A 24,535-nucleotide genomic window follows, 5' to 3' on the forward strand; every position below is an offset into this window, starting at 1 on the left:
ATGAAAGACAAGACCTACGTTTTCAGTAGATACTATGGGTTTGGGGGCGTCGCTGGTGGCTCAGTGGTAAAGAATCCACCTGCCCGACGGAGGTGACCCTGGGTGGGGAAGATAGATCCTCTTCATTATCCCATTCCATGTGTACTGCATTTGTTTTAGCAGGCTCTTTAGCACAATCATCTTGAAGCTGTTTTTGCCGGTTCTTTAATTTGGCTAGAAAGGTCACAAAGTTTAGCAGCACGTCAACACCTCTATGCCAATGTGCGCTAAGAGTTTGCTGAGCTCTTGGTGAGTCTCGGGGTTTCAGTTGGAAAGCCCTGCATTACTCTGGAGGAGGGTGCGGCAGCCCACTTCATTATTCTGGCCTGGGAAATCCCAGGGACAGAGGAGCCTGGTGGTCTGTGGTCCATGCAGGCGAAAATGAGGAGGACTCGACTTAGTGACAAGTCACCACCACTACCATCAACGTGTTGCTTTGGGGGGAACAAGTTGACATGTTTGTTTAAACAACTTAGGTTGGAAAGTCTGAAAAGTAGTCACTGCTTTTGGTCATTAAAACTACGAGTAACTCGAAGGCACTTCTATATTATCGACCGGAGAAACAAAATCCTTGATGACAGTGTCCATGTACTTTTATAGTGTGTTGGAAGATAATTCAGTCAGTCATTTATATGCATGTATGCAGTTCTCTTTTGAGGCCATGGCTTACAACAGCAACTGACAGCAGTCATGTTCTTGCTTTGGTACTGATCTTGAATTCCATGTTGCTTCATTGTTGAAAGCAGCACTTCAGGAGGAATAATTTGTTTATTTAATCTTTTAACATTTTCTGCCGCAACAGCTTGCCTCTGAAAGGGGAACAGACACTCCATTTGTCCTCTGGTTCTATAGGGACAAGAGAGTAGTAAAAGCTCATTGCTTTTTGCATTTGCTTCAGGGTCAAATACACTTTCTTAGGCAGACCTCCATATTTCAAGCTTTTCAAGGGCCGTTCTTACAAAGATAAATTTTGGTTGCTGGTGCGCTTAGTTTTTCAGTCGTGTCTGATTCTCTGCGACATCATGGACTGTTGCCCGTCAAGCTCTTGCGTCCGTGGGTGTTCTCCAGGCCAGAATACTGGAGTGGGTTGCTCTGCCCTATTCGAGGGATCTCCCCAACCCAGGGATGGAAGTCAGGCTGGCCGCACTGCAGCCAGATTCTTTATCGTCTGAGGCATGAAGGAAGCACAAGAATACTGGAGTGGGTAGCCTATCCCTCTTCCAGAGGATCTTTCCAACCCGGGAAGCAAACTGGGGTATCCTGCATTGCAGTGGATTCTTTATCGGTTGAGCTACCAGGGAAGCCCTGGATTCTGCTAAAAAGTATCAATTGTCATCCCTTACTATGTGGGCTCATTGATCATATGGCATGGTTTCTAGGAGGCCAACTTTCCATGCACAGTTTCGACCTTGACGCAAAACGAAAAACAAAAAGTGAGGGAAATTATAGTATTACTGATAAATCAGTAAAGAATTTTTACTATAAATAGGGAAAGAAAAAAAAAAGTGTCACGGAAAGTGGAAGACCACAGGCTGGGAAAAGGTCTTTCAGACCGTTCTGAGAGGAGATGTAGGGGCAGACGTAGAGGACACAGCCAGTACATACATACACAACGTTCTTTAAAGTGGAAAATACATGTAGTAAAACTTAGAGCTTCGTAAAAGGCACCTGGTAATCACACACACACACACACACACACACACACACACACACACACCAGAGATTGCCAGCAAGTGATTTTAGTGTTTCTCTAGGCAAAAACGTGGAATCGGTAAAATTTTGATTTCCATATTCATCTTAACTGTCTAGGAACCCATAGATCCAAAGCACAGAAATGCTTCATCTGGTTTTTCCCATCCAGAATTTCTCAAGCATGCAGTGCTGGTGGACAACTGCAGTAGATTTTGACTTCTTTCCTTAAGTCGATAAAGAGTGACTTTTCTTTAGTGGTTACAGCACATGTACAATATTGGTTTATCACGTCAAAAGACAGGGATCTTGCATAAAGTTCAAGCGAAGTCATACATAATCCCGAATGTTCCCTCATACTTCAGTGGGTGAAAATATCTTCCATCACTCTGAAAAACCATCCTGAACATTTGATTTCTGAAGAGAAAGTTTTCGATAGTTTTAAATTTTATTGTTTATTATTTATTCATTTAGTCTGTTTGTTTACACCAACTTTAAAGTTTATTCTACCCCTCCGACACCGGATACACAGTCTTGGTGCACTTACCCCCGTGCCGCCACCAAACTTGGTGGACCTGAGAGAGGGGTCTGTAATGATCCTCGGTTCAGCCTTTGGAGAGATATGCACACCCTTTCTCTTTAATTGCTCCACCACGTGTATTACGCTACATTTCTAACAGAAGCATCATGGTGGAATTTGTTTCTCCAAGAAGGGAGACAACGGATACAATTTAAGTGAAGAAATGGTCAGGCAAGAGCGCTTATTAACAGGCAATGGCACCCCACTCCAGTACTCTTGCCTGGAAAATCCCATGGACGGGGGGGAGCCTGGTAGGCTGCAGTCCATGGGGTCGCTACGAGTCGGACGCGACTGAGCGGACTTCACTTTTCACTTTCATGCACTGGAGAAGGAAATGGCAACCCACTCCAGTGTTCTTGCCCGGAGAATCCCAGGGCCAGGGGAGCCTGGTGGGCTGCCGTCTATGGGGTCGCACCGAGTCGGACACGACTGAGGCGACTTAGCAGCCGCCGCAGCAGCAGAAGCCTCTTCAGTAGTATGAGTTAGCTCGAGCGGTTTCTAACTGGGGAAGTGCACGCGGTCTCCACTATATTGACACATCTCGTTCCAAGCTCAGCGCGGTGTTCTCCAAAAATCGATCACTCTTTACTGGAATCCGACACAGCGTCACTCACACTGCTGAGCACCGGGAGTCAGTTGGTTTGGCCTACACGTGCTCGCTAGGGCGGAAGAGACTGTGCGTGGCGGATAGGCCGGTAGCGTCATGCGCGAGGAAAGTGACGTTAACCCCGTGACACCAGCCGGGTCGCCATTTTGCTGCTGCTAAGCGAGGCCGCGTGCCTTTGTCTCCTGAGTTCTCAGTTCGGAGAGTGTAACTTAGTTCCTCGGAAGCCTCAGAGGATTACCTGGCAGCGGCAGCGGCAGCCGCACGGGAAGCTGCGTGGAAACAGTGAGCCTGCGGCTACGGCTATGCCCAAGAATAAAGGTAATGACTGGGTTTCGGGGAACCACCGATTGCTCAGCCGCCCTCACTGGTAGTTCCTGCTTCTTGTGGTTGGCTGATGTCTTTGAGCCGGACTGCACAGTCCACATAGGAGCGAGAAGCCGCTCCTGCCTCCTCCCGCTCGGTTCACATAGCGGTATAATTTCCTCTCCCTTTTTGTCAATTTCACAGGGAGGGTAAACCTCGATTAGTTTCGGATTCATGCCAGTTTAACTGCAGGCGCGTTAGTAAACTGGAAGAAGCCTACTTTCGGGCAGCCCAGGCTTCGCCCCTCCGGCCTTCATCCCTTCCCAGGACTCTCCTTTAGCGGTTGTTTACGAGACACTGATTCTTTCTTTTGGGTCCGTTAACTATTTGTCAGCAGTTTACTTTGCGGACAGCTGACTACTGGTGAAAATACTGCTTCTTTGCAAACACGAAGCTAAAACATTGTCGCACGTCTAGGTTCATGACTGCCGGTTTACTTTCTTCTACCTCTCACTTTCACCGTGGCAAACCTTAAAACCTTCTTTAGAAGGCAGGCAATATCCCAGCGTGTTCAGCCTTCTTTTCTCATAAAATAGATGCTGGCACTATGTATTTCTGCTTATCCTTATTCTGAGGCAGACAGGTCACAAATAATCAGATTTGACAATAACTTTACTTGTAACTTCCAAAACGGCACTGGCTCAAACGGTGAATCGTCTGTCTGTGATGCGGGAGACCAGGGTTCGATCCCTGAGTCAGGAAGATCCCCTGGAGAAGGAAATGGCAATCCCCTCCAGTACTGTTGCCCGGAAAATCCCATGGACAGAGGAGGCTGGTAGGCTACAGTCCATGGGGTCGCAAAGCGTGGGAGACGGACACGGCTGAGCAACTTCACTTTCACTTTCTTTCAAGCTAACTGAAGCAGGGCACTGGGACGGTCATTCATTGAATTCTCCTTTTTACAGCCCTGAGTTCTGCTTGTGTCATGTTAATGTCCTTGTAATGCCTCCTGGAAAACTGTTAAGTGCAAGGAATGAGAATACTGCCTTCAGAATAGCACCACATTTCACACTCTACAACAAACCTCTCTTCCTTATTCATTCCTGGCACTTCCTTTTAGCTCTCAAGGCTTCCTTAACCTTTGCCATATTCCGGGCACACTTCTTTGCCTTTCAGCTCAGTGCTCTCTAGAGTCCCCAGACCGACTGGCACAGCCTTTCTGCTGATTTTTTTTCTAATCTATATAATTCACTTTTAGCTTACAAATGAGTGTACATTTGCATACGTTCCTTGTTTCCTCCTCTGCTTCTAAGAATGAAGTTTCAGATGCCCACGTTAGACTGTGCATTCTAAAGAGAACAGGACTGACCTTATGAATGTTCACCTACTACAGCTTGGTGCTTAATAGATGTTCAGTACACTTTTGTTAATGTTATCTTCCTAGGCTTCCCTCCAGCCTTGGGTATCTCCCATCTTCCTTCTGCGGGACTTTTAAAGCAGCGGCTAACTCTCATGCCAAACTGAAGACAGTCCTACGTATGATTTTTCGGTTTTCATTCCTTTACAAATACATGGACTAGTCTTGGATTTTTTATTTGAAAATAAATAGTGGAAGAGAAGGTATAGAATCCAGGTTTAACTGGAAAGCATGGATAATAAAAATGCTAATGGTGATCTCTGGTCATGGGTTATGTGGTTGATAATATTATTATCTGGTAAGGCATTTAGAAGACAGCCATTGGCAATTTGTAAGGGGCTAACCAGAAAGCAAATTAGGTTAAATTGTAAATCTCTTTTGAGGTCTGTTGATATTTTACTGCTATTTAAATGATAACCTGTTTGTTTCCCTGTGTTTTCATAAAGTGTAAAAGCTTATGTGAGCTTGTTTCATAGTTGAGTTTGTAAACTGTTATACAGATAATTAGATTTCAATTTTTATTCACTTTTCAATCACTTAGGGAAAGGAGGCAGAAATAGACGCAAGGGTAAGAAGAAGAACGAATATGAAAAAGGAGACCTGGTCTTTAAAGAAGATGGGCAAGGTAAGAATAATTTGGTTATTTATACCTTTTCTAGTAATGTGAATTTCAGAGTTTAATCTGTAACATACGTTAGTCATAGTCCTGAGGAGTTGTCTCATAACTCCTTTTTTTTTTTTTTTAATTTGAATGATTTTATTTGTTTATGTGGGTTTTCTTTGGTGGGGGTGGGGGGATGGCGCTATGCTGGGCCTTCCTTACTGTGCACGGGATTTCTTTAGTTGTGGGGAGGGGGGCTACTCTGTAGTTGCAATGCACAGGTTTCTCAACCGGGTGTTCTCTCGACTTGCGGAACAGAGGCTCTGGGGAGACCGGGCTTTAGTAGTTGCAGCATGTGGGCACAGCAGTTGCGGCTTCTAGGCTGTAGAGCACAGGCTCGGTAGCTGTGGCACAAGGGCTCAGTCTTTTTGGAGGCATGTGGGTTCATCCTGGACCAGGGATCAAACCGGGATCTGCTGTATTGGCGGGTGGATTCCCTACCACTGAGCCACACAGAAGCCCCTCGTATCTCCAGCTTTTCCCCAATTCCAGTGCCCTACGTTTTCCAGAATTTCTGTATTAAATAATTCACTTTACACTATTTTTCCTGCAGGCTTAATGTGGCATGTGTAAACAAGGTGTCCTGTTTCGATTCTGAGGAGAAACGTGGTATAAATGACGGTGAATCGTAGTGTTGAGAGCGGGGCAAGCCTGGCTGCCAACATTGAAAATCCCCTACTCTTGTAATATTTTTCAGTAGGCTATGAGAAATCTATGCCAAGACCTCAGCCCCTCAGTACTCCAGTGTCACTAGCGCATGAGTGTGTTTAATAAAGTCACTGAGTAATTGACTATCTCTTATTTGAGTAAGTGCAGACTAAAATAAGAGTAAAATAATTGACTGAAACACTTCCTTTTTTCCCTTTAATGGATAGCTAAGCCCCACAGAGGAGCTGAAATATGAGTACAACTCCCGTATGTTTTTACTCACTCCCTAATCTTTAATGTTTTTTTCCCTGTGCTTTCTTTCGGAACACGCACAGTTTCCTCCTACCGTTTTACACTTTCCTGTAGGCAGGTCTAGTTACATACAGTTACGGTTTTTCGCCCTAATTATATCATCCTCTAAGAGCGAAGCCTTTCTCGTATGTAACTCCATTAGCACGGTTTCAAGATATTTAAGCTTACCGAAGAAGTACTTTTTTCTAGCCCTGTTGCTTGGCGCTTAGGCACGTCTCACTCTTTAGCGATCTCGTGGACTGTAGCCCACCTGGCTGCTGTGTCCATGGGATTCTCCAGGGAAGAGTACTGGAGTGTGTTGCCATTTGCTTCTCCACGGGATCATCCTGGCCCGGAAGTCTAGTGTGTGTCCCCTTTGTCTCTTGCGTCTGCAGGTGGATTCTTCATGGCTGAGCCACCGGGCAGACCTGTGATTTGGAATAGCCAGTAGCCCTATGTGGATGCTGAGATGAGTTGAGGTTAACGTATTGCTCAGTTCAAATGTATACTTTTCTCTGAATTGACAGTTCTGTTCTCTGTTATTGAGCTGGCCATTTGTTTCAGTAATTTCCAGCACTTCATAACAGAGCCATGTAGTTATTCCTGCACAGTGCAAGTCACTACACACACACACACACACACACACACACACACACACGCTCAGGGAGACACCCAAAGATTTTTATTAATTATTTGAAACATGATGTGTGGCTAAAGATAAGCTGGTCGTTGGCCTTCATATTTTTTCCTTACATTAGCAGTCTGTTTTCAGGGCCAGGTTTTAAATGATCGTTTTCTTTTTCTTTGTTCTTTTCTCCTGTGTAGCAGTCCGGAGTACCAAGCTGGACTGATGGCCTGTGATCCAAGGGACTCTCCATAGTTTGAATCCCGTTTACCTTTCAGGATAACGACAGATTAGCCTAGGATCTCTTTGGAGGAGTTGTTGTTTTTCAGCCACTAAGCCATGTCTGTGACCCTGCAGGACCCCATGAACGACACAGTACACCAGGGTTCCCTGTCCTTACGGTAGCCTTGCGTTTGCTCAGACTCGTGTCCCTTGAATCCTGTGATACCGCCCAACCGTCTCATCTTCTGTTGTCCTCTTCTCTTGCCCTCCTGCTTTCCCTGCCTGAGGGTCTCCTTGCAGCTGACCCTTTGCATCAGGTGGCCAAAGTACTGGAGCTTCGGCAGCAGTCCTCGCACTGAATATTCAGGGTAGATCTCCTTTAGGATTGACTGGTTTGATCTCCTTGCTGTCCAGGGGCCTCTCAAGAGTCTTGTCCAGCGCTACAGTTGAAAAACTCCAGCTCTTCAACAGTTCAGCCTTCTTTATGGTCCCGACTTTCGCATCCATATGTAACTACGGGAAGAACCAGAGCTTTGATTATACTGACCTTTGTCGTCATAGCTTTTCTTCCAAGGAGCGGTTCAGTTCAGTTCAGTCGCTCAGTCGAGTCCGACTCTTTGCGACCCCGTGGACTGCAGCACCCCAGGCCTCCCTGTCCATCACCAACTCCGGAGTGTACGCGAACTCCCGTCCGTTAGAGTCGGTGATGCCATCCAACCATCTCATCCTCTGTCGTTCCCTTCTCCTCCTGCCCTCAGTCTTCCCCAGCATCAGGGTCTTTGCAAATGAGTCAGCTCGGCCCATCAGGTGGCCAAAATGTTGGGAGTTTCAGCTTCAACATCAGTCTTTCCAGTGCACACCCAGGACTGATCTGTCTCCTTCAGGATGGACTGCTTGGATCTCCTTGCAGTGCGAGGGACTCTCACAACTCTTCTCCAACACCACAGTGCAAAAGCATCAGTCCTTCAGCACCCAGCTTTCTTTACCGCCCTCTCTCTCACATCCGTACATGACTCCTGGAAAAGCCACAGCCTTGCCTAGACGGACCTTTGTCGGCAAAGTAGTGCCTCTGCTTTTTAATACGCTGTCTAGGTTGGTTGTAACTTTCCATCCAAGGAGCAAGTGTCTTTTTATTTCATGGTTGCAGTCGCCATGTGCAGTGATTTTTGAGCCCCCCGCAATAAAGTCAGCCACTGTTTCCACTGTTCCCCGTGTATTTGCCATGAAGTGATGGGACGGGATGCCGTGATCTTGGTTTTCTGAATGTTTAGCTTGAAGCCAACCTTTTCACTCTCTCCTTTCACTTTCTTAGAGAGGATCTTTCGTCAGTGGTGGTGTCATGAGCATATCTGAGTTTATAGAATTTTCTCCCGGCAGTCTTGATTCCAGCCTGTGCTTCATCCAGCCCAGTGTTTCTCATGATGTGATCTGCACGTAAGTTCAATAAGCAGGGTGACAATGTGCAGCCTAGATGTGCTCCCTTTCCTACTTGGAAGCAGTCTGTTGTTCCGTATCCAGCTCTAACTGTTGCTTCCTGACCTGCATACAGCTTTCTCAAGAGGCAGGTCAGGTGGTCTGGTATTCCCATCTCCTTCAGAATTGTCCACAGTTCAGTGGGATCCCCGCAGTCAAAGGCTCTGGCACAGTCAGCAAAGCAGAAATAGATGTTTTTCTGGAACTCTCTTGCTTTTTGCATGATTCAGCGGATGTTGGCAACTTGATTCGGGTTCCTCTGCCGTTTGTAAAACCTGCTTGAACATCTGGAATTTCACGGTTCATGCATTGCTGAAGCCTGGCTTGGAGAATTTTGAGCATTGCTTTGCTAGCGTGTGAGACGAGTACAATAGTGCGGTCGTTTGAGCGTTGTTTGGCATTGCCTTCCTTTGGAACTGGAGTGAAAACTGACTTTTCCAGGCCCGTGGCCACTGCTGTGTTTTCCAAAGTTGCTGGTATATTGAGGGCAGCACTTTCACAGCATCATCTTTGAGGATTTGAAGTAGCCCAGCTGGAATTCCATCACCTCCGCCAGCTTTGTTCCTAGTGATGCTCCCTAAGGGCCCACTTGACTTCACATTCCAGGATGTCTGGCTCCAGGTGAGTGGTCACTCCATGGTGATTATCTGGGTCGGGCAGATCTTGTTTTGTACAGTTCTTCTGTGTATTTTTGCCACCTCTCCTTACTGTCTTCTGCTTCTGTTAGGTCCATACAGTTTCTGCCTTTTCTGGAGCCCATCTTCGCATGCAGTGTTCCCTTGATATCTTTCCCATTCTATTGTTTTCCTCTCTTTCACGGCACTGATCACCAAGGAAGGCTTTCTTATCTCTCCTTGCTATTCTTTGGAACTCTGCATACAAATGGGTGTATCTTTCCTTCACTCCTTTGCTTTTCACGTCTCTTCTTTTCACAGCTATCCTGCGAGGCCTCCATGGGACAGCCATTTTGCTTTTTTGCAGTCCTTTTTCTTGGGGGATGGCCTTGCTCCCGTCTCCTGCGCAGTGTCCCTTGCTCCCGTCTCCTGTATAGTTCATCAGGCACTCTGTCTGTCAGATCTAGTCCCTTAAATCTATTTCTCACTTCCACTGTATAATCATCAGGGATTGGATGTGAGTTATGTCATACCTGAAAGTTCAAGGAGCAGGTGCCTTTTAATTTCGTGGCTGCGGTGGATGTCACTTTGATGTTAGTCCTCGGTTAAAAACAACAACAACAACAAATGTAGTACTGTACCGGCTTTATACTAACTACCTGTTTCTTTCTCTTTATTCTGATGCCCGCTTTTGTCATTTCAGTCCAGAAGACATGGTCCCGTACTGGCTAATGCGTACGTCAGTGTTTTCAAGTGACAGTAGAATCAGGTGGCCTCTTGACTATGCTTAGATATAATTGTCTTTAAACATTTGACGCTTTACCTTGAAATACCATTTTAAGAACTTTAGAAAAAGCATCAACGTGTTCCCAAGCAAAAGTTTGTTAATGATCAGCCGACTGATCAGTTGATTATCAGTAGAGTTAATGAGGGAAAGGAGAGCCGAGATTTTGCGAATACTCAGCGTGAGAGGTTGCTAAGTCAGCGTTTAGGGTGCAGTCTGAAGTGAGCCGCTTTGATGTCCAAAGGTAGAGCATGCAGTCATGAAGACCAAGACTGAACTGATTTTCTCAAATCAGTAGATAAACATTCCCAGCAGCAGGTATCTTCTCGTGGAAATAACATTTGTGATTTTGGAGTAACTGCTTCACTTCTGTCAACTTTTCCTTGCTCTAAAAACAAGAGGCTAAATGCAAAGGTGTAGCTGGAAGAGACTATAGCCATTGTTTGAGAGATTAAGAGTTTTCTCCTTTTTGCGGATAAAATTAATACACGTCACCTTGAGACAGCTCTCACTTGTTCTACTACTTGAACATTTTGTTCTTTTTTAAATCTTGGTTTGGTCTAAAGTTAGCACTAAAAGTGACCTTACCAACCTAAGAACAAGTGTTGGCGTTTTAAGAAAAATTGAACAGTAGTTTACGGTTTTGTTTTGCTTTCTTCTTTTTTTGCCCCTTCCTAAGAATATGCTCAGGTAACCAAGATGTTGGGAAATGCACGATTGGAAGCAATGTGTTTTGATGGAGTGACACGGATATGTCGTATCCGAGGAAGCTTGAGGAAACAGGTCAGTGTTGGAGATCTGTTTTCCTTTAGTACAGAAGTTACCTTTAAGACATTTATCTGTGCTTCCAAGTGAGTGAACTTGGTGAATTCTTGCAGACTTCAAAAACGGTGATTGATAAGGCAGTATAAATGCATAAAACTAGAAAATCCTCGATAACTTTCGTGATTGGACTTAGATTTAGAAAGAATGATTTGTGACGCCTAGGCTGGACGTATGCCAGAGATGTTTGCTCTTGGGGAAACAGACAGATTCCGTGTATGAAACACATGGCCTAGACTCTTAACAAAAATGTTAAGCCGTGAAAGAAAGAAAGAAAAATGAAACAGCTGAAAATTATTTTTAAGACAAAAGGAGTCTCGTTGCTAATTAAATCCAGTGTATGGTCCTGGGTAAGACTTTGCTTTGTGGGAACAGCTAAATGTGGTGTTCGGAACGTAATAAAGCACCTTATTTAGTAGTTTTGGCACATTGATTGATCATATTGTTTAAAAGTTCCTTCAACCGTAATTTTTTGGATTGAAAAGCAGTTTTGTTCTGTTGAGTCATTCTTTTCCAGTTAGTGATTTAGGGGCCTGAATCGATGTCGATTGGTTACTAGATGGCTATATGTGTGTATATGACTTATTTTCATTTGTTTGAAAGAATGAAAAATGTCCAGAGCGATCTGTGAATTAAAGTGATTCATGTGACAAAGAACTACGCTTTTGTAAAGTTAAAGACTTTAATTGAAGTGAAATTGTTATATATTGTAATATCCTAAATTAGAAAATTGGACCCAAACTGAACTGCCTAGCTTTAGTTTTCGATTACTATACGGTAAGCATCTATAACTAAACTGTGCCTCATAGGCATGAGCACTCACACAGATAATACACAGATACATCCACATGCACACATGACACACACACGCATCTGTAGTTTCGCCGTAATTATTACTAGATACTTTTCATGTACCGAAGGAATTGTATCTTCTGTATTACGTATGGCTTTACGTCAAACACTGTTGTTTGCGTTTTACACGTAACAGACCGTGAGTTGTTGTTGTTGTTTTTTTCAATAGGTTTGGATAAATACCTCAGATATTATACTGATTGGTCTCCGAGACTACCAGGTAACAATTACAGCTGAATTTATAATGTTCTTGAATATAGGAATCATCGATATCAGTATTCAGATGATGCAGTAAAATGCATCTTCTCGCCAGTTCTAGCCAGTTATGGTTGTCATCCTCCTGGCATCAAAATTTGTCATGATCCACGATGTTTAAGATGATAGGATTCTGGCTGACTGATGGTGCATGTGATTTTTGGGAAGACTGGTTGTTTCTTTCTTTATTTTAAATACAGTAAGTAATAAATATTCTCTTATAATTTCGGATAGATGCTACAGCTCATCCTTCTGTCCTCCTTTATTATTTTTTTTCATAGTTTACTTATTTATTTACTTTAATTAAGTTTTTAAAAACTTTTTACTTTACAATACTGTATTGGTTTTGCCGTACATTGACATGAATCCGCCACGGATATACATGAGTTCCCAATCTTGGACCCCCCTCCCCCCCCCCCCCCCCCCGCCCCCACCTCACTCCCCATAACATCTCTCTGGGTCATCCCAGTGCACCAGCCGCAAGCATCCAGTATCATGCATCGAACCTGGACTGGCGATTCGTTTCTTACATGATAGTATACATGTTTCAATGCCATTCTCCCAAATCATCCCACCCTCTCCCTCTCCCACAGAGTCCAAAAGTCCGCTCCACACATCTGTGTCTCCTTTGCTGTCTCACGTACAGGGTCATCATTACCATCTTTGTAAATTCCATATATGTGTGTTAGAATACCGTATTGGTGTTTTTCTTTCTGGCTTACTTCACTCTGTATAATCGGCTCCAGTTTCATCCACCTCATTAGAATGGATTCAAATGTATTCTTTTTAATGGCTGAGTAATACTCCATTGTGGATATGTACCACAGCGTTCTTATCCATTCGCCTGCTGATGGACATCTAGGTTGCTTCCATGTCCTGGCTATTATAAACAGTGCTGCGGTGAACATTGGGGTACACATGTGTCTTTCAGTTCTGGTTTCCTCGGTGTGTATGCCCGGCGGTGGGATTGCTGGGTCACAGGGCAGTTCAATTTCCAGTTTTTTAAGGACTCTCCACACTGTTCTCCATAGTGGCTGTCCTAGTTTGCATTCCCACCAACAGTGTAAGAGGGTTCCCGTTTCTGCACACCCTCTCCAGCATTTATTGCTTGCAGACTTTTGGATCAAGGCCATTCTGACTGGTGTGAAATGGTACCCCATTGTGGTCTTGATTTACATTTCTCTGGTAATGAGTGGTGTCGAGCATCTTTTCATGTGTTTGTTAGCCGTCCGTATGTCTTCTTTGGAGAAATGTCTATTTAGATCTTAGGCCCATGTTTTGATTGGGTCGTTTGTTTTTCTGGAATTGAGCTGCATAAGTTGCTCGTGTATTTTTGAGATTAGTTGTTTGTCAGTTGCTTCAGTTGCTATTGTTTTCTCCCATTCAGAAGGCGGTGTTTTCACCTTACTTACAGTTTCCTTTGTTGTGCAGAAGCTTTTAATTTTAACTAGATCCCATTTGTTTATTTTTGCTTTTATTTCCAGAATTCTGGGAGGTGGATCACAGAGGATCCTGCTGTGGTTTATGTCGGAGAGTGTTTTTCCTATGTTCTCCTCGCGGGGTTTTACAGTTTCTGGTCTTAGGTTTAGATCTTTAATCCATTTTGAGTATATTTTTGTGTGTGGTGTTAGAAAGTGATCTGGTTTCATTCTTTTACACGTGGTTGACCAGTTTTCCCAGCACCGCTTGTTAAAGAGATTGTCTTTTCTCCATTGTATACTCTTGCCTCCTTTGTCAAAGATAAGGTGTCCATCGGTGCATGGATTTATCTCTGGGCTTTCTATTTTGTTCCACGGATCCACATTTCTGTCTTTGTGCCAGTACCATACTGTCTTGATGACTGTGGCTTTGTAGTAGAGCATGAAGTCAGGCAGGCTGATTCCTCCAGTTCCATTCTTCTTTCTCAAGATTGCTTTGGCTATTCGAGGTTTTTTGTATTTCCATACAAATTGTGAAATTATTTGTTCTAGCTCTGTGAAAAATACCGCTGGTAGCTTGATAGGGATTGCATTGAATCGGTCGATTGCTTTGAGTAGTATACTCATTTTCACTCCATTGAGTCTTCCGATCCATGAACATGGCATATTTCTCCATCTATTAGTGTCCTCTTTGATTTCTTTCACCAGTGTTTTATAGTTTTCTATATATAGGTCTTTAGTTTCTTTAGGTAGGTATATTCCTAAGTATTTTATTCTTTTCGTTGCAATGGTGAACGGAATTGTTTCCTTTTCTACTTTCTCATTATTAGTGTCCAGGAATGCCAGCGATTTCTGTGTGTTGATTTTGTATCCTGCAACTTTGCTATATTCACTGCTTAGCTCTAGTAATTTTCTGGTGGAGTCTTTAGGGTTTTCTGTGTAGAGGAGCATGTCATCTGCAAACAGTGAGAGTTTTACTTCTTCTTTTCCAATCTGGACTCCTTCTATTTCTTTTTCTGCTCTGATTGCTGTGGCCAGAACTTCCAGAACTGTGTTGAATAGTAGCGGTGAAAGTGGGCACCCTTGTCTTGTTCCTGACTTTAGGGGAAATGCTTTCAATTTTTCACCATTGAGGATAATGTTTGCTGTGGGTTTGTCGTATATAGCTTTTATTATGTTGAGGTATGTTCCTTCTATTCCTGCTTTCTGGAGAGCTTTTATCATAAATGGATGTTGAATTTTGTCAAAGGCCTTCTCTGCATCTATTGAGATAATCATATGGCTTTTATTTTTCAATTTGTTAATGCGGTGAATTACACTGATTGATTTGCGGATATGGAAGAATCCTTGCGTCGCTGGGATAAAGGCCACTTGGTCATGGTGTGTGATCTTTTTAATGTGTTGTTGGATTCTGATTGCTAGAATTTTGTTAAGGCTTTTTGCATCTATGTTCATCAGTGATATGGGCCTGTAGTTTTCTGTTTTTATGGCATCTTTGTCAGGTTTTGGTACTAGGGTGACGGTGGCCTCATAGGATGAGTTTGGAAGTTTGCCTTCCTCCGCAATTTTCTGGAAGAGTGTGAGTAGGATAGGTGTTAGCTCTTGTGTAAATTTTTAAGCCCAGGTGTATCCAAGGCTCTGTGCTAGGTTTTCAGGGATTATGCTGCAGGCTGACGTTTTCAGTGTTCTGTGGTAAAATGAGAAGTTATCTTCGTATCTTATGATATATATTTCACAGGGCTAGATTATTCATTTTCCTTTCATTTTTTTTCTCTAATATTTGATGGCACTGCGGCTTGTGGGATCCTAGATCCTCAGTCAGGGGTTCAACCCAGCATACTGCCGAGGAAAGCCCTGGAGTCCTTATCGTTGGACCACCAGAGGACTCTGCCCATTTTGCTTGTTAAATATTTTGTAAAATGACCTTTGCTGAAATAAGAACAGTAGCGTAATAACAGTGATTTTCATTAGTATTCTCCCTCATTAAAAGAAAAAATAAGTAATTTTACATTGGGTTCTCAGTTACGAGTTTTAAATTTAAAGGTCTCAAATCCAGGTTTGAGAAGTCCCTGCTGTAGACGATGCAATTAAGTCAGGCAAAACCTCTGTCTCCAAAAAAGGGGTTCTTTTTGGCTTGTACGAGAAAGGCAAGGCAGAGACTAGGTCTCCTAATGTGTAAGTTATAAATCTGAGATGACTACTTAGAGAACTACTCGGTAGTTGCCCACTATGATCTCAGTGTTTGGAGTACGTACGACTTGTGAGACAGAAATCCTTTTGATTTCTGCGTCAAACCCGTCGCTTGTGCGTCACTAAATTTTGAGTGAAATAATTGCTGTCTCTCTCTAGTCTGTTATCAGGTCATGTTTCCTGTAAATACCTGAGACTTCCTGATTTGTCAAGTTTCACTGTTCTGTTTCCTTGTTGGTCTTCTGGTGTGATTGTTCTCCCAGTGATTAAAGAGACAGTTTGAAGTCAGCTACTCCGCTTTTTATCTCCACTAGTTTTCTCTTAAAGAATATGTTTGTCTTGATTCTCTAGTGAAATATTGTTCACAACCAAAAGAACATTATGCACACTGTTTCTTGCCTTCTTTTTATGAATGCGACCTGAGGTACTATCTCTGTGAAGTCCAGCTTCTAGGCTTTCTCAGCCATGCTCTGTATTGACTACTTATTTTCTGGCATGTGACCAAACACCTTCTCGTTTTTCTCTGTGTGCCTCGTGTTTCTTGTTGTTTTTGTTGCTGAAAACTAGAAAATGCACATATAAGGTGGTGAGACGGGAGACCAGATCTCTTCTCCCGTTCTCTCTCTCTCCTTGCCGTTGTTTGCTGAGTGATTGCGGAAACAGATTGGGTATGGCATGTATCTTTTCCTTGCATGTGGCCACTGAATGCTTGTTTATACGGTCACAGACAGCCCGTGTTTGAAGTTTCATTAAAAACCAGCAGGCCTCTCAGCCTCTCCTTGTAGGCTCTGAGCTTGCTGGGGCACACCTTTGACACTCAGCCAGGCGACTGATAGTTCTTCTCTTCATTTCAGGCTTGTGCAGAAAATCCAGGTCACTCAAAGCTGAGCGATTAGGAGCGTCCCTGAACTTTGATGAGTTTGTGTTCAGTCCTGATTCCACATATAAATGAGGTCCTGCAGTGTTCGCTTTCTCTGGGTGGCTGGTTTCTCTTAGCACACTGCTCTCCAGGTTCATCCGTGTTGTTGCCAATGGCAGGGTTTATCTGCGTTGGATGTTAGTCCCTTTAGTGGTCAAATATCTTTCCCGATCTAGTACACTGTCTTGGTTAGTTGTTGTTGACAATTTCCTCTTCTGTGCAAAAGCGATTTAGTGTGAAGTGTTTACACTTACTAGGTTTTGCTGGTGTTGCTTATGGGTTTGGTGTCCTGTCCCAAAAGCAGAGAGCAAGAGCAGCATTTGGTGGTTTTACACTGTGTTCTCTTGCAGTAGTTTTATGGTTTCCGGTCTGTGTTTAACTCTCTGATCTCTTTCAGGGTAATTTTAGGTAGTTTCTGGTGTAAGATACGGGTCCGCTTTTATGTTAAGTATTGTTTCCCCAGTCCCGTTTATTGGGAAGGACGTCTTTTCTACACAGTGATCTCGCTTCCGTTCATAAGTATTCGTTGACTGTCTTTGAAACATTTTATTTCTGAGGGCTCAGCTTTGTTCCAGGATCTGCATTACTGGTGGAGTGCCAGTGCCATATTGTTTGGACAGTTGTGCTTGAAAAGCAGGAAGTGTGTGTCCTCCAGCTTTATTCTTCCTCAAGATGGCTTTGGCGGTTAGGATTGTGTGTATATATGGTTCCATATAACTTTGTCTCTGAAAATAACTGCTACTTGAATTTTATAGGAATTACCCGGAACCCGTACATTACTTTGGGTACTATGGACACATTACCACTACAACTGATGTTTGTATGTTGATTTTATATCCTGGGACTTCACTGAATCTTTTCCCTTGGTATGTTTTTGTGATCTCGATCATCCATGTATAACCTTTCCATTTTTTCTATGTGATGACCAGAAACATAGACGCTGTCTGTAAACGTGTATCCATTTATTTCAGTTTAACTACATATAACCCCGGAAATGGATCGAAGAATCGTTCGTTCCCAGTTTAATTCTTTGTTTTATGGGCAGTGCAACCAGAGTTATATTAATCCATTAAGGGATTAAAACACTAACTTTAAAGTGAGAGCCACAAACAGCTCTTCTGGTTTTTAATCTGCTGTGGATAATTACAAACCCTTGTTACTCAAATCATACTGTAAAGATAATAGCAGCATCCCCACTCTGTGGAGGTGTCCGGTTCAGTTCAGTTCAGTTCAGTCGCTCAGTCGTGTCCGGCTCGTTGCGAGCCCATGAATCGCAGCACGCCAGGCCTCCCTGTCCATCACCATCTCCCGGAGTTCACTCAAACTCGACGTCCATGGAGTCGGTGATGCCGTCCAGCCGCCTCATCCTCTGTCGTCCCCTTTTCCTCCTGCCCCCAATCCCTCCCAGCATCAGGGTCTTTTCCAGTGAGTCAACTCTTCGCATGAGGTGGCCAGAGTCCTGGAGTTTCAGCTTTAGCATCATTCCTTCCAAAGAACACCCAGGGCTGAGATCCTTTAGAATGGACTGGTTGTATCTCCGTGCAGTCCAAGGGACTCTCAAGAGTCTTCTCCGACACCACAGTTCAAAAGCATCGATTCTTCGGCGCTCAGCTGTCTTCACAGTCCAACTCTCGCATCCACACGTGACCACTGGAAAAACCATAGCCGTGACTAAACGGACCTTTGTTGGCAAAGTAATGTCTCTGCTTTTGAATATGCTATCTAGGTAGGTCATAACTTTCCTTCCAAGGAGTAAGCGTCTTTTAATTTCGTGGCTGCAATCACCATATTAGCACGTTATTAGCTACTGAGTTGCACTCAGAGTTTTAACACAATAGCTACGTGTTTTCTGTGCACGTTATAGTTTGAGAAGGGTTGGTTTGTATTACACTGCAGTTTTATGACTGTGATAGTTTCAGTTGCCTTTCTTTAGGGCTTTTCTAGGTTAATTGTCCACATTCAGAATTGTTTCCTCTGTCAGTGGCTCAGCTTCTTTAAAATGGAGATAAGGGAACAGTTTTAGGGCAGTACTTCTCAGGCATATTTGCATCAGAAACACCCAGAAGAGCTTTATGAACACTCGAGGACTTCACTTCAAGCCCGTCAGGTTTTAGGAAGGCATAGGTGTCTTTCTAAAGGACCACAGACAGTTCGGATCAGTAAGATCCTGTAAGAACTGTGGGTTACAGAAAGGTTTCTCTTGGGTAAAACTACCACTTTCACTTTGAACTACAGCGTTCGAGTGTGGACAAGGACAACGTTACAAAACCACCACCACCTGTATTTCCTTTTCTTACTCTGATTCAGTGCATTGTATACATCATTTTTCTAGTCTATACTTTATTTGGTCACGCATGCAAACTTTGTCATGAGGATGTGTGTGTGTGTGTGTGTGTGTGTGTGTGTGTGTGTGTGTGTGTGTGAGAAGGAAGGTGAGAGAATAGTGAGGTTTTACTTAAGTGTGTTTGATTTGAAAGTATATTCCAAGACAACTGATGATTCTTTGCATAACCAGTTTTGATCTTTCCTTGTTTTTCTCCAAGGATAACAAAGCAGATGTCATTTTAAAGTACAGTGCAGATGAAGCCAGAAGTCTGAAGGATTATGGAGAGCTTCCAGAATACGGTAGTTAATATCAAAGTTTTTACATCTCCCTGTCTTCTCATAGCGTTGGCTAGTTAGTGTTTAGGTGAAGCAGATGTTTCAGAATTCTCTCTCTCTAATGTATTTTTACATATATGCTCCACTTCACTTTAAGTATGTATTAAATACTTCAGTATATTAACAACTTAGTAATGGATTCTCTTCCTACAATATGTTCTTTTGGTGGGGAATGAAAAAGTTTACAGACTCTAGACTTATACGTAAGAATTGTTAAAGGGATGCCTCTTCTAAGCAACTCTTAAGAGAGTATATCGGGTTGCAGCTACTCGATGACAACAGTTATGGTACTGGTATTGATTTTTATGGAGGCGCATTCAGTTTTTCTTAGTAAATAGAGTACCGTTGTGGTGTTGTGTGGAGAGTGTTTTACTTTTATTTCTTAAGGACAGAAGTATTCTATTCTTCCTCTAGGAAGCTTGGAGAGATTAAAATATGTTTCTAGTAGCAAAAAAGAGGAAGTATACTAAACTCACATTTTGAACATGATAGCAATTTTAGTTATTCTGTTACAGTGCATTTTATTATAAAGTTAGGTGTTTTTTAGTCAGAGCGAAGATTCTGATGACCATTAGGCCGTGTAAGAAATACTAAGATAAATGGGAATCAGGTCAATACTTTCTTGTCAGCGAACTTCTTCTAGTGGTTTCATTGTGAGTTTGTTCTCTGTGATACGTTTGCAGTTAGGAAGATTTTTTTCTTGGAATGAAACTGTTGAATCGAAGATTGATTACAAGCGGTTTCTTGTACAGTTCAGTGTTTTAGTCTTAATCCAGTATTATTTCTTTAAGTCAGCAATTTCTCTAGTAACATCTTGATTTTGTGTTTTTAAGAGGATGCTCTTACTGTGTTTTTAGTCGAACTTAGTGAAACAGACGGCTTTGATCCTGAAGATGATGATGAAATCCAGTTTAAGGATCGTGCAGATGAGGATGAAGACACTGAGGTGTAAGTCCAGGCTGAACGGTGTGTGTGTGCGCTTCTTATTGTTCTGTACATGAAAGTAGTCCGATCTTTCACCGTCTTAGGTCTCAGGAGGTTGAACACTTGAACTGAATACATATTGAGGCGTATGTATCCATGAATTTGAATATTCATTAGTATTCAGAAGCCACCGTGGCAAACTTTTTAAACGTTCAAAGACTTTATAATTCTGGGGGTGCTTGTTTGTTTGTTTGTTTTTTAAATCAATTAGGTCTGACAGTGGGCACTCCATAATGATACTTTATTAGGCAAGGGGTGGGGGGGCGGTCTATAGTGATAGCACTAAGACGTTTTGCAGACAGGTTTAAAATGTACCATCGCACAAGGCTGGTACGTTAATAGAAGTAAAGCATGTTGAAGCCACTTTGCTGAAGCCGTGGAATTTGAGTGTACTCCAAAGCATTCTTAAAATGAAGGCCTGCTTTCTTGCCCATGTATTTAGAGGTTACATTAATTGTCCTGTACCACTCTAGGACAGACTTTCGGTTTGGCGTTTGTGGGAAATGGTTGGTAAGGAAATAGTGATGATAAGACTATTAAATGCCTCACTGTTCGGCTGTGAATGTGTTTCAGTAAAAATTTTATTGATCTGTATCTAATCTTGACTTTTTAGACAGGCATATGAAGTAACTGGAATGACAGTATGGCTTACACTCCTGTAAGGCCTGTTAGAGTTCTTCTTCTTGTTTTGGCACCTCTGTAGTAAAAATGTACTGTAGAAACCAAAAGTGCAAAAACATCAATGAGTGTTTGACTGAACACTGAGGGGGAAGTTTAGAATTCCAGGAGCAGATCTTAGGAAGTCTAAATTGGATCACTGCCCTAGGACACAGACTTCAATATCTTTCAGTCACCAACATTTTTATTAAGAGCATTTTCAGACACTCAGAGAAACTGAATTTTAAGTGGAAGTGAGCAATCACATATTCACCAAGATTATACAGTTTGTAATTTTCTACACAGTCTGTTGCATCTGTCCTGTTCATACCAGTCCATTTATACTCTGATGGATTTCCAAATCACTGAGGGAATGAAACCAAGGTACTACCCTGGTGGTCTAGTATTTTAAGATTCTCAGCGTCCAGTGTAGGGGTCACAAGGTCAAGTCCTGGTCAGAAAAGAATGATCAGCGGCCTGCGTGGCATGGCCACGAATAACCATGAAAACTCAGGCTCTTTACGATTACTCACCCCGTGAATTAGAACAGCTGGATATGTGCCTTGAAGGGGGAAATTTTTGCCAGATTTGTTTTTTTTTTAGCCAGATTGTGACAGATTTTTAAACACACGATAATACCCTCCTGAGGTGAAAGTGAAGTCGCTAAGTCGTGCCCGACTCTTTGCGACCTCCTGGACTGTAGCCTGCCAGGCTTCTCCGTCCATGTCAGTGGGGTTCTCCAGGCAGGAATACTGGAGTGGGTTGCCATTTCCTTCTCCAGGGGAATCTTCCCGACCCAGGTACAGAAACAGGGTCTCCAGCATTGCTGGCAGACGTTTTACCCTCTGAGCCACCGGGGAAGCCCAATGATCTACTGATGTTGTATGCATTTGAAAGCACGCTAGAAATAGGAAATGAAAAGGGATTAGGAAAGTATTGTTGCAGTGTCATTAACTGTTTTGTTTTCTTTTTCTTTCTTTTTTTCATTTTTTCTCTTCCAGTTTTGCTATCATTTATCAGAGGCTCTAAAAGTTTCACATCAGCTTTAATTTTATATATTTATGATGCTTCCATCATCATCTTTTATGTATTTGGAGTTATGGATTATGTAAACGTTAAAATGAACATCTTAAAGATGTCAGTTCAGTCGTGGCTCAAGAAAAAAAAGTCAGTTTCATTTTAAAAAGTGGACCCCGGGTTTTACGAATCAGGTGTAAATCAGAAAGTATAAAATGATTATGTACAAAGAAGGATTCCAGTGATGAAATGTCTTTTAATTAGATGTCTATTGAGTGATATCTTTGTAGTATCAAAGATACTTGGGCGTCTGTAATGCTGACAACAGGTTTCACAGAATTGCTGTTCTCTCTCTCTCTAACATCTGCCAGAGATTCCTTGTGGCTAAGTTAATACCGTGGAGGTACAACTGACAGTTATTTTCTGTGGTAAGAATGTAAAAGGCACCAGTTGCTTAGCACGTTATTTGAGACCTGAAGGTTGTCCCGACTGAGCTGGGGTTGAAGGCAGGGAATCTAACGAAAGGGAACACTTGAATGCCAAGCCCCACAGAGTTAAGCCTTTCCTTAGAAGGAAAAGAGAACAGCTTTCTGGAGCTGTGACTAAGCAGCTCAGTTGGGGAAAAGACAAAAGACAAGGGCAATTAAAAGAGTTTGTGTTATTTGGGGAATTTTGTTTCGGTTTATGTGTTTAATGTCAGAATCGCAGTTCCTGCCAGAGTCAGTTATCCTGGCAGTTAACTAGAGTGTCACTCCTGTGATCAGACTGAGTCAGAAGAATTTGATTTAGTACCGCCCTTCCCTCTTGAGGAGAAGAAAAAAATGCTAAGCTCCAGTTAAGATGAATAAGTTAATTTAAAACATTGAGAAAAGAATGGCTTGCATAACATGTGACGTTCTCGTGGAGAGCGTAGAGATTCAGTGAAAACGCACAGGAACTGAGAAAACAATCTGGTTGGTGTCCTTAAGTTTAGTTCAAAAGGATTATCTAAGTACTGGAAGACGATCCCTTATGCATTATTAGAAGAATTCGTTTTCCTGTAGGTCTGACGTTCTTTTCACTTACAGATCTGAACGGAACTCAGAGGTCTGAGGATCGTGCTGCAGTTTGAATTTTGGTCATCACCTGCTAAGAAGAATAAGACTTCAGTGTGAATGTAGTTTTGTGCCTTAAATAAACAATGATTAATTGTCATCGTTTCAAAGTATCATATTTCTTTTATGAGGAAGCTGAAGTATTTTGAGTAAAATGTTAACACTTGCTTCTTTCAGTGTAATGGAACTTAGGGGTAAAGACCGCAAATTCTGCTGCAAAACACTGGAAAGGAAGAAGAAGAGAGAAGATTCCTCTCCTGTTTTACCTCCAGTTAACGGATGTTTTGAATAAATTGCCTCATCATCATAAGCCCTCGTATGAACGCGTCTGTTTGCAGAGTCTTTCTGTGTATCCCAATTATCTTGCCTGGAAAATCCCATGGACGGGGGAGCCTGGTAGGCTGCAGTCCGTGGGGTCGCTAAGAGTCGGACACGACTGAGCGGACTTCACTTTCGCTTTTCACTTTCATGCACTGGAGAAGGAAATGGCAGCCCACTCCAGTGCTCTTGCCTGGAGACTCCCAGGGGCCGGGGAGCCTGGCGGGCTGCCGTCTGTGGGGTCGCACAGAGTCGGACACGACTGACGCGACTTAGCAGCAGCAGCAGCAGCAGCAGCAGCAGCAGCAGCAGCAGCAGAGGTGTCTTGAGGTTTTTGATACAATATAAAGAAAGCAGAAACACGCATTTGAAGTTAGTGGAAAGGGCTATTTTCCTTACACACGTTGCCCAAGTGTAATTTTATTCTGTGTGGTAATAACGTATATTCTCTTCCAAACTTGGGGTTGGCCCCGTCATAAGAAGGGCATTTCCAAAGCGAAGCTTTCAGAAGACGGGTTGGAGTCGTAATGTTCAAGTCACGTGATTAGAAATTGCAGAAATTCGACACTAAGTAATAGTCAGTTTTCTTAACACCGAAAGTCTTGATCTGTTTGTTGAGAGCGTTTTTACTTAGCATTTTAGATATATCTCAAGTACGACAACCATGAGGGATAAAGTAACTAGATGAGCCTTTACAGATCAGATAGGTTGTATGTCATTTCGTTCTCAAAAGTCATATGCATTGTAACCAAATAGTGCTGAATTTGATGAGTAATGGAATCACATTGCAGGTGTGGAAATCCAGTTTCCTAAGTACATTCTATAAAGTAAGACTTTGATAAATTTTTCCCTTTAGCTGAGATAAGGGAAAGGAAGGGACAGCCGCTGAAAAATACAGGAAAGTGTTGCACTCAATATATTTTGGCCTAGCTTTGTTTCACTGGCGTGTGTGACTGCAAATTTAGATACTAACCTAGCTTTTTAACAGTGTGATTTGAAAGTATCCTCCGTAGTAGGATGAAATGGCATTCAGGGCTAGTTCAACGGCCTCAATAAAATTCTACTCGTGTGTAGCCAGAGACCATTCATCAGGTAATTTCTGAAACATATTTCTTCTGAGAATTTATAGGGAATACACATTTAGCTGGTTTCTGTAGTATAAAAAACGAGAGGAAACCCTCGGATGGTTTCGCCTCTCTTTGCTAGAGTTTTCTTTCCCAAGATTGTCAGCTGAGTGTGTACATAGTTAAATCCAAGAAAAAAGTTCACCGGTGTGTTTTTTGGTGCTTAATCTGTGGACGTCCTGAACACTCCTGTGCTGAATGTATTTGAGATGGAGGACTAGTTTTAACACTCTGAAGAAACAAACTTGAGAGGCTGACGTCATGAATAATC

General features: G+C 42.7%; 1 protein-coding gene across 1 annotated transcript; it reads left to right on the plus strand.

Annotated features, from left to right (window-relative positions):
• The first annotated feature begins 3,217 nt into the window (after positions 1-3,217).
• LOC128071033 (eukaryotic translation initiation factor 1A-like) lies at positions 3,218-20,022 on the plus strand. The gene is made up of 6 exons (XM_052664024.1): positions 3,218-3,233; positions 5,177-5,260; positions 10,633-10,736; positions 11,797-11,847; positions 18,953-19,034; positions 19,928-20,022. Exons 1-6 carry the CDS (start codon positions 3,218-3,220, stop codon positions 20,020-20,022), a joined length of 432 nt encoding a protein of 143 aa, XP_052519984.1.
• Positions 20,023-24,535: the final 4,513 nt, after the last annotated feature.

The sequence above is a fragment of the Budorcas taxicolor genome, chromosome Y (genome assembly GCF_023091745.1).
Source record: "Budorcas taxicolor isolate Tak-1 chromosome Y, Takin1.1, whole genome shotgun sequence".
Taxonomy (NCBI): domain Eukaryota; kingdom Metazoa; phylum Chordata; class Mammalia; order Artiodactyla; family Bovidae; genus Budorcas; species Budorcas taxicolor.

Excerpts from the sequence above, each read along its gene's own strand:
- LOC128071033 (XM_052664024.1), top strand. Across the intron at positions 5,261-10,632 it reads CTTTAAAGAAGATGGGCAAG|AATATGCTCAGGTAACCAAG; the intron begins GTAAGAATAATT and ends CCCCTTCCTAAG. Across the intron at positions 10,737-11,796 it reads GAGGAAGCTTGAGGAAACAG|GTTTGGATAAATACCTCAGA; the intron begins GTCAGTGTTGGA and ends TTTTTTCAATAG.